We start from the raw sequence: 15,108 nt of genomic DNA, 5'->3' as shown, positions 1-15,108 counted from the left end.
TAAAGGGCGAATCCCAGGATTCCGTAGGATGGAACCATGGCAGTGAAACTGGTATCATAATGCTATAATTGTGTGGTGTGAACGGGCCTAAGAACTAAGTATCTTCCAGTAATAGTTATGCTGAGATTGTTACAGTAATGTTGAGGTTCTCCAAAGTGAATATTTTTAAGTATTTCAAATCATTATGGTCAGGCATGCAAGCAGCAACCACGGAGGGGCTGTGCAATACAATTCATTGCTTATCAAAATGGTGGACCATGGACTGGTGCCAGTCTACGAGCCATCAGCTGCTACTCCCTGGAGAGTTTCCAGAAAAAAGAAGAGAAGGAGGAGGAGGAGGAAATTGCAATCAATCGGCATAGATATGGTACTGGGTACTGATCCCTAGTACAATGGAAGAAAACAAAAAGAGAGGCTGGTTGGTCATCTGTCAGGGGTGTTTTGATTCTGAGTTCCTGCATGGCAGCGGGTTGGACTGGATGGCCCTTGTGGTCTCTTCCAACACTATGATTCTATGAAAACAAACTACTGGTCTCCAACATTGGATAGCTTAAGACACACTGATATAATTAATAAAATTGATGTGTTTTGTAAATTAATCTCTGGATGGAAACAATTCTGGGGGAAGACAAAGGAAAACTGAAAGCTAGGAAGCAGTCTGCGTAGTAGGATTTACTTTCCTTTTGTGACACCCAAAGTGAAGATGGAGCTCACTCACTTGGCTTAACTATAGAGCTGATTTTGTGGTCTGCGCTTTTAAAAAAAATACGCCAGCATGATAGGAACAATTTTTACTGTTTTAAGTTTGCTAAAAGTCAAACACACAGGACAGTCACCGAACAGGCCATTTTTATTAGCAGGCTGTGAGGCCAGAGTTACACTAAGGATGTGAGCCCTTTGTGGTTTTGTGGTTCCTATGATATTTCAGGAACAACAGCAGCAATTGTTCACAGCTCTTGAGCACTCCGTTGCAGGATTTAGTTTTCTCTCTTCCTGACATATCTTGGTTTTTCAGAATTATGAACATGAGGTAAGAATGTTAATATATGTTCAGCACTAGTACTATGGTTTGTGTTGTCAAATATATTTTTAAAACCTATTTAAATGTTTGTTTGGTTATGAAGTGGCATGTGGAATAATAGTACAGTCTTGCTTTCTAAAAAGAAAACAGATAGCTTTGGGAGTGTAAAAAAAAAACTGGAATAAGTAGCAACCAACACTGAATTAAACAAGCTGAAGACTTTTTCTTCAAATTCCAGTAGGCATTTGAGTTACTGTCCCCATACCCACGGGAACAGAACAAAAGAGTTAAGATGAATTTTATTGTATCACCTCTCATTCATCTTTGAAATTATCATTCACCATTTATATTCAAAAGCCAAATATCCACTTGCCAAAAAAAAATCTGTGGGTATTTTTATTTGATTAACTCAAAGAGCTCATTGTTTTCTTTCTAGCTTAAGAGCTGCAACATGTCTATGAAACCATGACTGTAATTAAAAGTTTAGGCTGCCAGTTTGCACTGTATGTATAGTTAAATGTCTTCAAACATTTGATAAATTTGTAGCATTAGTAGACACATAGCTTAGAAATAGTCCTTTGTGGATCCCAACTCCCACAATTCTCCAGCCAACATAGGTCATGTTGACTGGTAAATTCCAGGAGTTGTAGCATTTCCAAGGTTTGAATAAATCTATTAGCAGCAGGGGCAGCTAAATAAGTAGAACTATAAGCTGATAAATCACTGGTTTAAATGTTTCTTCATCCACCATGGACTAAGGGGCTGGACAGACTGGCAGAAAGGGGTGGCGAGACGCTGCCCCTTTCTGCCCCAGAAGTAGGCTGTAGCAACCACAAGCTGTGGGCTGTGCGTGGCTCAAAAAGAAGCCCCTAAAGGGGCTTCTTTTTGCACCACAGAATGGGCACCACAACTGCTGTGGTGCAGCATTATGGCACCCCTTGTGTGCCGCACCGTTTGGGCATTGCGCATGGCAGACATCATTGTGATATGCCCTGTGTAAACGAGAGCATGCCAAGATGCCACCCAAGGCATGCGGTAGGGTTTGGGAGAATGTGAACACTCTGGCCTACTGCAGCCCTAGTTCAGGATGCTGCTCCAAAGGGGCAGTCTGTTTTGCCCCCAAGATAGCAATGCTTTGCCTGTGCAGTAGCAACAAGATCCTGCAGGGCAGGATGAGATTCCTGCCAGTGCCCGTCTTCTTGCATGGTTTCCTGCTTCATTGTCATGGTCACATTTTAACCTACCCATTGGCCTGCAACAACTGAGCAATCCAAGATTTACTGCTTCAACTGGCCCAGTCGGCTGGGACATTTTTAGTCCCTTCAATCCAGGATTTTCCAGGTTTTCTGGGACTAATGGCAACCCTATGGATGAGGGGTTGTTTGCTGTTCTCCTGCCTGCCCAGTCCCCCCAAGGAATTTATCCATCCTGTGTTAAGGCAAATCCTAGAAAGGCTAAAGTGTCATCATTTTATGAATGAATGATTTAGTCTGCAAAAAGGTATGATACATATATACAACGTGTACTAATTGAGTGAAACAGAAAGAAAACCTGTAGTGATAGTAGGCTTTTTGTCAGCCCTCATACTATATTAATGGTTTACAGTTTGTCATACCTGAAATGGATAAGATGGCTTTGCACTGCAAAATACTCTCTGTAAAGGATTTGGAAACTGAATATTAAGATAGATATCCAGTAGATCCTAGAGGTAATTGTACTTACAGTATATTAATGAGATCAATGGGGATTAGGTAAGGCATGACTATCTTAAGTCCCACTATAATAATTTCAAAGAGGTTGGGTGGGTAGTCATGTTACAATAAAAAGAAAAAAAAACTCTCCTTGCAAACCAATAAAAAGACTTGTGTCAGTTTAGAGACTAACCAGTGTTATGATGTTATCATATGTTATCATGGCATAAAGTTATTCAAGGATCCACAAGCTTCTTTATTGTTTTTATGGAGCTTAATTTGGGTGGCATCCTGATGTTATCAGAAGATTTTTGCAGCAGAAATCATTACCCAAACACAGCTTTGTGACTTTTTTCAGATCCACAAATTTTCTGGCTTAAGAAAATGGCCACTGGAAGTGGAGATGGACCTGGGCTGTATTTAGGTGGTGATTTCAGCAGCACAAACCTTCTGAAAACATCAGGATGCTACTCAGATTAAGCTTTAAACTGCATAGAGGTAAATCAATTTATTAAGCCATGGGATAAGTATTACATTGATTCCTGTGGGTCTCTTCTGACAAAGGGGCAAAACAGACCACCCCGAAGGAGTGGCCTGCTGCCACGCCTTTGAATGCTGGATGGTGGCTGTGACAACCACACACTGCAGCCCCTATCCAGCATTTTTCCAGCCCAAAGCAAAAGTGCTGCTTCTTTTTGGCCCAGAAAAAGGGCACCCTTGCTGCCACCACTGTACAGCTCTTCCCATTTTATTCAGCACAGCATGTCTAAACGTTCCATTGAAGAAACGTCATGATGCCACCCGCCATCTGCCCACATTGAGCATGGAGTCGGGGCATGCAGCATGCAGTCACCATACCCCCACTCCACCCTGACGCCAGCCCTTTTGGATGATCTTACAGCCCCTTTGTCAGTATCCAACCCAACAATGCTAGCTTACTAACATCACTTCACAGTCTCCGTGGGTATACTTCAAATTGCTGATCAGCATACTGTAGCTGTTTGCAAAAACTCTCCTTGCAAAAGGGGAAACCACAACTACAACATAACATATTGGCAGTTCATGTGGTCAGTTAGCAAAATGCACACTACTCTGTGGAGTCATCTGTGTAAGGTGAAAAATCTGCAGGCACCTGGTTCAGCATTTTTCCAAAACAAGGAGAGTGTGATGGGGCTACACCTATTTTTTAAAAAGTGAAATAGCTATCTGACCAATTAAAAAAACCCAACATATTAAATTTAGCCCATTTGTATTGTGGGCACAACAAATATTTGCCACTCCTGTCTTAAAAATAAATAAATGTTCTGATCACATACCTTTTCACATTTTCAGTTCACTGAAGTCTTTGCCTATCTTATTTGCTTTAAGTCCTTAGGAGGACAGTGGCCAGCCAGCCTGCCTGCCTGCTATTTTAGTTCTGCAGCAATGTAGTAGTCAAAGCTCTCTAGAACCCATCAAGCTTCAGCTGCCTTGTTCTCAGATGTCTTTCCATAGAAGGCATCATGAGCAGAAGGGCTGTGGCTATTTTCTGTGTTGTCATAGCACAAGCTGGCCACCCAGCATGTCTCCGTGCCCACCCTGTCCACAGTGCCTTGATTTTGGACAATGGGTTGAAGTGAACAGACTGAGGGAAGAATGGGGAGAGAAGAGGGAGCACCCTGGGATAGCTGTACGCGTAGAAGTGGCAATGAGAAAACAATGCATTTCCTTTCTGACTCAGGCAGCAGAATACTTTGTGCTATACTCTTGCCTTTGAGAAGTTTGCAGCCATCTTCATTGTCATTCGGTCAGTTAATCTATGAAGGAGATTTCTGAAGACAATGTCCCAAAGTTGTCTTGATTGTGGCTGCAGTAAGCAAATGGCAACGGGTTTTAGGGATCTTGGACAGAGAATAAGGAATTTCAGCAGTCTTTATCCTCTTTTGCATCTGGCCCTCTTTGGCAAGAGTACCTAATGGCTGAAGAAAACTCCACAAAAAAGGAAGGCAGGTAGGAGGCACAAGAGATCTGGGAGCATGATCTGGGTGGGTGGGGTGGTTCACATTCGGAGTTCTTTATTGTCTGGTATCTGACCATATAGTTGTAAGCACTTTGCTTGCAATATTTAAACCTGTAAAATATTACCCATGTGTGTCAGCCTGTGTCGCATAGCTGGCAAGTAGCCACCAGCCTGTTAAAGGCAATGGACTGGATCCATACTAAGTTAATTGCTCTTAATTCCCAGTGAAATCAGTATGGGAAGTTCCATTGAACTGAATGCCATCTAAGTGTTAATTAGCAGTGGAGCTGAATGTACATTTACTCAAAAGCAGCTCCCACTGTGTTTCATAGATTTTGGTGCTGGAGGTGAGTGTACAGTAGGATTAGAGCTTTTTGTCTTGAAGAGCATTTTACATAATATTGGAAATGCATTAGAGTCAAAGAAGAGCATTCAAAGTAAGACTTGCTTCATTCCTTTTGAGGATTCCAGCAATATCTTTAGGGAAAAAATTGTTCTTATTTATGCTTTCCTGGATAATTATAGCATCATCAGATAAAAAGAAATCAATAACAGCAATTGTTGTACAAGATGTTTCATAAAAAACATTGTCTAGTGAAGAACTAAGAATTTATTGCATTCACTTTTCAACCCCATCCAGGCACAGGACAGAATTGGGCTGGAATGGGGGGAAACAGGTTTTATTGCACACAAAATGGCTGCTGCACTGCCACCTGACCATCACTCATCCCCGAGCTGTGCTCTGCCGGCTGATTTTGGTAGTATGGAAAGCTTCCGTACTACCAAAATCACCAGAAGAAGTGCGGCTGGGGACAGGTGATGTCGGGTGTCAGCACAGTAGCAATTTTGTGTGCGATAAAACCCGGTTCTCCCCCGTTCCGGCCCTATTCCTTCCCGTGATAATAGGGCTGAAAATGTGTGATAAGCTCCCTAGTAATGCTTCTTGGTTATGAGCCAGCAAAAGGAGCCAATAATATTAAGCTAGTGGTACCTAGGTAGAAATGTGCCATTATTAAAATAAATAAATAAATAAGCATCCCTTCAGAAAATGTCAAAAAGAGTGTTTCAACTGACCTACTGTTCAGATGATTTGGTATGCCCAAACACTCTGTAATGTCAATTTAGAATGTCTATTTATTTACAAATAAAGGGGTTGGATGGTTGCTTGTATCTAAAATATATATGTGCACTCTTGTAAGAGTATTTGATTCCTTTGTACAAATGACATCTTGGCCATTCTAAAGTAGGAATGGTAGTGGGCAGAAGCCCATCACATGTTATTGAACTGCATCTCCCATGATTCCTCACCATTGGCTGAGCTAGTATGGTTGCATAGACTAGCAATCCTAAAACATCTAGAGGGCCTTATGATTCCCACTCCTGCTCTAAAAGAAGTAATGGGTAGTTTGGCCTCTTGGATTCAGTTCAAGTCTCTAAAAGCCAAATGTTCATTTCAACATTTTGAAAACCATGAAGCAATTGAAGGCATGTGTTTGATTTGAAGACTCAATAGCAAAACAAAAGCACCATACAATATAACCAAAGATAAGTACATCAGACCCACCTTATAGCTATCTGTGACTATTCCAAAGTTTTGTAGAGATGTTGAATAGCAGCATCACACCAATTACTGTGTAAACAGCAAGCCACTTTATTGGGTTGGATTGCTGATGTCTTTGATTTGTGTTTGTACATCCATTGATGACTGCTGTGTCTACCAAATAGTCTGGACCCAACCTGTGTAAGGCTTAAAGGTCAAAACCATCACTTTGAATTTTGCCCAGAAATGGACTGGTTGTCTATGCAGCTGTTTCAAAAGGGACAGTCACATGATTCCTGTATGCAATCCCAGTCAACATCCTGGCTACAGCATTTTGGATCCACTGAAGTTTCTGAACAGTTTCCAAATGGAGCCGTACACAGAGTGTGTTACAGTAGTCCAGATGGGATTAAATCAAGGCATGTGCCACCATACAAGACATGATTTCTTAATAAACAGGCACAGCTGGCGCACAAGTTTTAACTGTACAAATGCAGTCCTGGCGATTGCTGAAACCTGGACATCCAGGCTCAGAGATGAGTCCAGAAGAACACCAGCTGTGAGCCTGAGATTCCAGGGGGAGCATGACCCCATCCAGCACAGGCTGAATCTCTATTCCCTGATTTGCCAACTGACCAGGAGCACCTCTTGTCTTGTCTGACTTAAGTTTCAATTTGTTCACCCTCATCCAATCTGTTACTGACAGAAGACACTAGCTTAATGAAGAAACAGTTTCCTCAGAATTGGATGGGAAAGAGAGATAAAGGTGTGTGTCATCAACATACTGATGACACTGAACCCCAAAACTTTGATTGACCATTCCCAGAGATTTCATGTAAATATTAAACAGCATGGGGGACAGAAATGAGCCCAAAGGGACACTGCAGGATAATGGTCAGGGTATTGAACAGACATCCTACAGAACTACCTTCTGAGTCCATCCTTCCAAGAAAGACCAGAGCCACTGCAAAACAGTGTCCCCTGAGCTTTATCCCAGAGCACTGACCCAGAAGTATACCATCATCAAGGGGTCCAGCAGAACCAACAGGGACGCACTCCCTCTGTCTAGCTCCCTGCATACAGTAGATCATCTACCATATCTAGATAATCCATTTGATCCAGAAATGCTTGGAACTGGGAGGCCACCACATGCTCCAAAACCTTGCCCAAAGGGGGATTTTGGAGACTAGCCAATAGTTCTCCAGTATAGTGGAATACAGGGAGGATTTTTTTCAACAATAGCCTCAACACAACCTCAAAATGGAAACCTGCCTTGCTATATTGAGACATTCACTATTGCCCTTATCCACTCAGCCAGTCCCCTTTAGGCTACTTTCAACAGATCATGGCCATAGGTCTAGTATGAACGTGGTGACTCTCATCTCTCCAAGGTTCCTGCCCACATCCTTGGGCTGCATAAACTGAAACATATCCAATTACATTGGACAAGCAGAGGCCAACATTACATCCACTGGGCCTATCTCAACTACAGCATCCAAGTCGGAACGAATCAGATTAATTTTATCCACCAACTGTAAGCATATAAAGCATAACACATAATTTCTTAGGATAAACTGGCAGTCATTAATTAGATAAACAGATTACTGATCTGGGAACAGCTAATGCAGTGGATTGTGGCTGGAGAGAACTTAGATTGCAGAACAAAAGAGGATCACTATGTCTCCCCAAACACCATAAGACCACCAGCTCAAGACTTTCCTAGAGTTATTTCCCTAGCATCAGTGAATTTTTTTTTATCTCAGAGCTAACAAGGCTATTCTTACCAGCTTTAATCTCCCTTAGGAGCAAATCTTTAGTAAGGTTTATGGGTCTTAATTGTCTGTTCAAATCTAAACCACTCTCAAATAGTTGGCATTATAGCAATATTAGTTCACAACAATATTGTTGCTGGCAAAATCCAGCCCTTCTTCCCAACTTGTGTGAAGATTTTGATGAAGTCCAGAGGGGCCCTGGGAGATCTCAAAAGAACAGGAGCGTGTGAAAGAGTGTGATGTGGCCAGCTACATGATTTTCACAGATGAAAACCACATTGAAGTAATTATATCAAAGTATATTTTAAAGATATTGTTTGTGGGTGTGAAATTCTGCAATGAAACTTAAGAGAAGAATATTTCCCCACACCATCTCACGCCCTTTTTAAAAACCACACTTTGAAGCATCTTTCTAAAGTATTGGTTTTACAAGAGATGTGTGGAACATCTTGCAGTTTCTTGTTAAGAGAACCACGGAACAATGTGCATTTCAGTGTGATTGCTGGAAAAGTGGATAGTGACAATGTGTGCCCTCCCCCACTCATACCATCAAAGCCAAGTAGAAAACACAAGTTGCCTTGGCCTAGAAAGAAACTTTCTTAGATTGATGATAGCAAAAAGTTCATAATGAAAGGTATAACAGTGAAAAACATCCTCCTCTGGCTTTGCTTCGCAAACAAAGATTCAGGAAGGACTCATCTCGCGCTTTGTACAAGTGCATTGGTGACTAAAAAGGCCAATCCGGGACAAACAGGTTCGGTTGCAGAAAGCACAGCGGAAGGTCTCCTTGGGTGATGTTTCCGAGTTGTGGTTCTTTCTGCGTTGTCGTTTCTCTTCGAGACTCGTTCGCCATGAGCTTTCGAAAAAGGCTGCAGCATCGTGGACAATGCGTCTCCATGCCTCCCGATGTGAGGCCAGGGTGGACCATTGTTGGTGATCAGTTTGGCCAAGCCTGAGATGTTGTTTCAGGGAGTCCTTATATCTCTTCTTTGGGGCGCCCCTCTTACGCTGTCCCATGAGTTGCCTTGGCCTAGAAAGAAACTTTCTTAGATTGATGATAGCAAAAAGCTCATAATGAAAGGTATAATAGTGAAGAAGGTACCCAGCTAAAAAGGAAAGGATCAGGAAGCTATGAAAGAGAGTCACTACTTCTCCATATTATGACATATTTAATTCCTTTGTGTAGCGAGAAAGTTATTAGACAAGTATGACAAAGTTATTAGACAAATATGACAAAGATATTAGACAAATATGACTATTAAACAAGCATACATCAATCAGTGATGAAAATGGTTCTCTAGAGCTTACAGTCATTGAGAGCAAATGTGGCTGGCGATCCAGGAAGGGTCATTTCGAAGACTGGAAATGCCAGTCTAGCAAGACACAATGGCATGGGGAAAAGTTGGTCAGCGTGGTCAGTCCCTGTTCACAAACTGGAGTGGAAGAGCTGCAAAACAAATTAACCCTACGTATAGTGTGGTGTACCAAAATATTGGTCTTGCTTATAATTTTCCTGATTTTGTGGTGAAAGCAAATGCTTGCATGACTAATCCTTACAAAGTAAGATTTTTTTCTTTCCTTCTGGCATCTAGCTTTGACTTCAGCTCTAAAATCTCATATTTCTTCTTATAACTGCAGGTGGAACCTCTAAACAGAAGGAAACTGCATTTTCCAGCACTCTTTATTTAAAAAACAGGTCATGCTAGACCCAAAAGAATAAGATTGCAAACAGCATGCGAGCTGTGGAAGGCTCAGAATGAAAAATATTCTGAAGCTATGATTACCCATCATAAAAGATGAACAGGTAAAAGAGTGTAAAAAAAAAAGATGAGAACAGGACTAAAATTTTTTCCCAGACCTTTTGAACCCAGTTACTAAAAATAAGCAAAACAGAAGAGATGCCAAAGCAATAGCAATGAACTTCTCACTTCTTTTTTTACCTAATCTAGTGTTTGCAATTTCCAAAACTGCAATCCTATGCACACTTAATCAAATAAATAATAACACATAATAAAATAAACATAAGAATAACTAAATGCCTTTTAACACACCGAAACATACCATCAAGTTAGCATGGTTAAGACTGGCTGCACATTGTGTGTGAGTGACATTTTGAGTGCTACCTTCATTGCCAGTATTAATTTCTGAAATGTTTCCCCTTCTAGTTTCTAGCCCTCATCTCCAGATTCCTGTTGACTAGAGTCCTGAGGAAAATCACCCTCTTCCACACCTGTTATTTTAAAAAGAAAAAGAAAAACCTGATCTGATTAGCAAAGACATGTTTACCATCATATCTCTAAGGCTGATGTTCTATAAAGATAGCATAAGTGAGACTGCCCTGAACAGCAATTAGACTACCACTAATATAATACAGGAATGTGATTATACCTAGAAAAGAAAGTTACGTGTGCCCATACTGTACAAATCTAGGATTCGGATAGATTTAATGTTTGAGCCTGTAAAATGTGCATGCTTCATATCACAAACTGATCACAGACTGAAAAAGAAAAGTTGAAAGCAACTTGGGACCCTTTGGCTTATTCACACTTCAGCCAAATGTTAATACCTGGAGAGCATCAAGATGAAAATAATGTGGCATCTAGGTTGAATATAACACTGGTCTGCAAAGTTGAGGGTGATAAAAACTTATTTTAAAATGTACGCCAGTTTTATAGGGATTTGGTGTTTTAAATCCAAAAAATGATTCAGATTTGGTCCATCAGATACAGTTTTTCTCATCTTGTTTTGATGTTTCGATATTGTAAAATGTGACTGAATAAAATGGTCCTGCAAAGAATTATGCTGCAAAGAGTAAGGAGATTATCACACTGCCCTTCTCTATCCTTCCCTCATGACCTAGGCACAGGCTGAAACCTTTTAAGCACAGATTTTATCACGTGCCTCCATGCCCAGGTTGGAGGAATCCCGTACCCAACCATGGCATCCTGTACCTGATCTGGAATTCTACCACACTTTTTGAAAGAATGGGATTTTCCTGTTCTTTGCAAAGCACGAGAGAAATCCAGATTGGGTATGGGATGCCTCCGACCTGGGCATGGAGGCATGCAATAAAATCCATGCTTAAAAGTTTTCAGCCCATGCCTAGGTTGTGAAGAAAGGATGGAAAAGGGCAGTGTGATAATCTCCTAAGAAAGGGGTTAAAGTCTTTTAATAGATGTTCAAAACACATTAATACACTCATATGAAACACAAAAACCCATTCAAAAACATTAAAAAAATCACAGTGAAGCATCCATGTCTGCACTAACAACTGAATTTATAAAAATATTGAATTTGTGAAAGAACATTTTTGGGGGCACAAGATTTGTGTTATTTATTCTTAATTCGGCATCCAAATATACATTAAAACCAGCTACAATACTGAAAAACATTTTTTCATTAATTTCCTTCTGCTTCAGCTACAGCAGTATTTAGTTATAGTTGTTTCCATATCCACTTACGTACAGAGTACAGTTAACCATATTTAGTCACTTCTTGTATCTTCCAGAATACTATCTGTACATTTGTAGACTTATACTTTTAAAGCTTTCTTTGCAATATAAGTGGAATTGATTTTGTTTATGTGTTTGTTTCTTCTAGGCTATGACCAAAGGAAATTCTAGAATCATGGCTGAAGAGAATGGAACTCTTTTTAATATAAACTCATCCCAGTCTCCAGAATTAGTTTCTTATCACTTTATTTGGAATCCTGTCTTGATCACAACATACACAGTAGTGTTTATTGGTGGCATGTGTGGAGCCATCAGAATGTCGTTTTTGCTAGTGACAATGAATACATTATCTGTGACCACAACAGCAATTATAAACTTGGTGGTGATCCACAGTCTCTTTCTTGTGACTGTGCCATTTCGCCTGTATTACTATATCACGGACGACTGGATCTTTGAGCCATTCTTTTGTAAAGTTGTGAGCATAATGGTACATTTGCACATGTACCTCACCTTTCTATTCTATGTAATTGTGTTATTAATCAGGGGTCTGATTTTCTTTCAGTGGAAGGATAAGGTGGAATTCTACAGAAATTTGCATGCTGTTGCTATGAGCACAGCTGTATGGATTTTGGCTTTTGCTACCATTGTGCCGGTAATGTCTCTTTGGTATGGGCAAATGGGGGACTATGACAGAAACAGATGTTTTACTTTTCACCAGGAGTTCAAGGCTGAAGCAGTGAAAGTTGTGAACTATACTTTAATTGGCATAATGGTTATTATAACATGTGCCCTTTTGGGCTTGCAAGTTTTCATGCTTCTAAAGGTGGTAAAGAAGGTGTCAGGATCCATATGGCCACATCAAGAGTTTCGGGCCCAACTGAAAAGCTCTTTTTTTATTTTAGTCATCATTTTTTGCTTCCTCCCTCATCACTTCTTTCGGATTTATTATATTCAGCATGTGAATGAGAAACAGTATTCTCACTTGGCTTTATACAATGAAGTCTGCTTGAGCATAACAGCAATAAGTTGCCTTGATTTGTTTTCTTTTGTGATCGGTGGGAGGAAAATCTTGAGGCAAAAAATCTTTGCACTGTCCTGTTGTTAAAGTTTTGTGTGTGTTAAGAAAATCTGTCATAGCCCAACAAGGTCAACTAGACAGAGAAAAGGTATATGACTTAAAGTTTTTCAGAACAAAAATCTAGGCAATGTAAATATTATTTTCTGTCTGTTTATGCATGCACATCTATGTGGATATACACCTATCCCCTGATAGAAACAGCAGAGAACTTCAACTTGTGTGCCTAACTACGTCCCTGGGATTTGGGGTGGGAAAATATGATCTCTCAAAATGTTAGACTGAAAATCCCATCATCCTATATAATAAATTCTGCTAGTTGGGTTCCTATGATTTGCCCTCCAGTGACATCTGGAGGGCCAGTAACTCCCAAATTTGACTGACTTGGTGCATAGCAATTCCAACAACTGCCTCATATTTACATACTATTGTACAATGTACAAGAAAAGAAATCTGTCTATAATAAAGAGTCAGTAAAAGAAATAGCAATAGTACAAAAACATTCAGTCTCTGATCTTCACATTATGTGTGTGCTTCTGTTCCTATTTATTGTAAACTCAAGGACGTATGGATAACATTTACACCCTTATGGACAGAAATTTATTGGAGCTTAATGTAATGAGCTACTAAGGGAGTCCTTTAACACTATGCAGTTATAGTGCTGATTTCACTTGAGCTGCCATGGTTACATTCTATGGCTTCTTGGAATTTGTAGTTTGGTGTGGGACTGCTTTCTGGATTAGAATTCTATATACCCCTCCCTAAACTGCAACTCCCAGGATTCCATAGGATGGAGCCATGGCAGTTGAAATGAATTGAAAGTGTTGTAATTGTAGTGTGAAAAGGCTCCAGGACTGTAGGTGCTCCAACCTCAGAATCCCATTTAAACACTGAAGTGATATGTATTCCACACTTACCAACATTCCACTGATGAAAACCAGGACATGGGGCTAAGGAACATCAGAATGTGTTCAAGATGCCAAAAGTTCTTACTAATGAAAAACATCCAAGCCAGCAAAGGTTTTCAGCAGTTTGCTTGTTCCTCAGCCTACTGGGAAGGGCAAGATTCCTCCCCTAATCTTACTCCTACTGAGTAAATTAAACTAGCTTTATACCGAGAACTCAGTTTGCAACAATTGATAACAAAGGGGGAAGAGGGAGAATGGTAAAGAAACTTGGACATTTTAAAAGCAACTGGAAAATTGGAATAGTCTGAGATTCTCAATTGGGATGGTTGGGACATATGGCATTTTGAAGCATCAGCTGCTACAACTGCATAGTATAAACTTGGCCTATATTTGGGATAGGCCAAGTATAAACAATGGGCATAGCTTAGTCTTCTCTCCTTGGGTCCCTTCACAATACCTAATTACAGTGCTATTATTCCCAGCATAGAGTTTTCTTGGCGAGATTTATTCAGAGGATGTTTGCGCCTGCCTTCCTCTGAGACCAGGAAAGTGTAACTTGCTCAGTGTTACCTGGTGTGTCTCCACAGGTGAACAGGAATTCAAACCTTGGTCTTCCAGAGTCCTAGATCCTTATCACACTACACTATTTTAGCAGTCTATTCCACTTTAATCACCATGGCAACATCCCATGGAATGCTGTGATTTGTAGTTCAAGGTGTTTAGAGTTCTATTACCTCCCCAAACTACAAACCCCAGGATTCCATTAAATGAAGTCGTGGCAGTTACAGTGGAATCATGCTGTCATAACTGCATATTATGAAAGGGACCTTTGCCTTATCAGTAAAACAGTATCTTCTACTTGGTGCATTTTAGGTGCCTAACTCAGATCCTCAGCTCCAGACAATGTTTTCATCAGGAATTCACATAAGGGGCATAGTGTGAGTGCTGAGAGATGAGACTCTAATAAAAATTAGAGGGGGGGGGAAATCACAATCATGACTACTCCATCAAATTTAAATTAGTTAAACTTGCATCCTTTTTGTTTTCTTGATATTTTGTTAATTTCTACCAGTTCTTAAATGTAACCTGCTCACTTTCAGTTGCTTGTTGAGCTTCTAGTAGACAGCACTGTTACTTCAGCTGGTAACACTCATTCACATGATCAGGCAGAAAATGTTTCACTTGTCCTCTGAGTGTGAAATTCTACACAATAATGACAAAGAATACTGAACTACACCTCTCTACCCAGATCTTCTGGTTGTCCTACCACAGTATTTCCATTTTATGTGAATTCCTCCTGAAACCACTTCCAGACAGCCATCCAAGATGATGAGAACAGCTAGGCTCCATTGATAGGTTGTAGATGCTGCAGGCCAAACATCCATATGACTCCCCTTCTCCTTGGTTAGAGTGGGGAATAATGAATGTCTCCAGCTCTAGTCTTCTCCATGCTATAAAACTAATGGTGACAATATCCGCAAGATAGAGAACTCACTTTGGTCCAGACTTTAAGAGATCTGTCCAAACCCTCTTCCCAAATATGACCAGTGCTCTGGTTAGCCCATCTGAAGTCTGCACAAAGATTCAGAGTGAATTCATCACCCCACTGATGTTGGAGTCACCAGACTCCATAACACTTAAAATCTCTTA

At 40.5% G+C, this 15,108-nt stretch overlaps 1 protein-coding gene across 1 annotated transcript; it reads left to right on the top strand.

The window, feature by feature from the left end:
* The first annotated feature begins 9,739 nt into the window (after positions 1-9,739).
* Positions 9,740-12,991, top strand: LOC149309508 (putative G protein-coupled receptor 141). Its single transcript, XM_089531275.1, has 2 exons — positions 9,740-9,827; positions 11,624-12,991. Exon 2 carries the CDS (start codon positions 11,627-11,629, stop codon positions 12,578-12,580), a length of 954 nt encoding a protein of 317 aa, XP_089387401.1. The 5' UTR covers positions 9,740-9,827; positions 11,624-11,626; the 3' UTR covers positions 12,581-12,991.
* Positions 12,992-15,108: the final 2,117 nt, after the last annotated feature.

The sequence above is a fragment of the Sceloporus occidentalis genome, unplaced genomic scaffold (genome assembly GCF_023333645.1).
Source record: "Sceloporus occidentalis isolate IW3139 unplaced genomic scaffold, rSceOcc1.0.p SCAF_7, whole genome shotgun sequence".
NCBI classification, from domain to species: Eukaryota; Metazoa; Chordata; class Lepidosauria; order Squamata; family Phrynosomatidae; genus Sceloporus; species Sceloporus occidentalis.
The sequence above is the reverse complement of the archived record's forward strand: the minus strand, read 5'-3'. Positions and strand labels throughout refer to the sequence as shown.

Bases quoted from the DNA above. Each gene is read 5' to 3' on its own strand.
- LOC149309508 (XM_089531275.1), top strand. From the start codon at position 11,627: ATGACCAAAGGAAATTCTAGAATCATGGCTGAAGAGAATGGAACTCTT.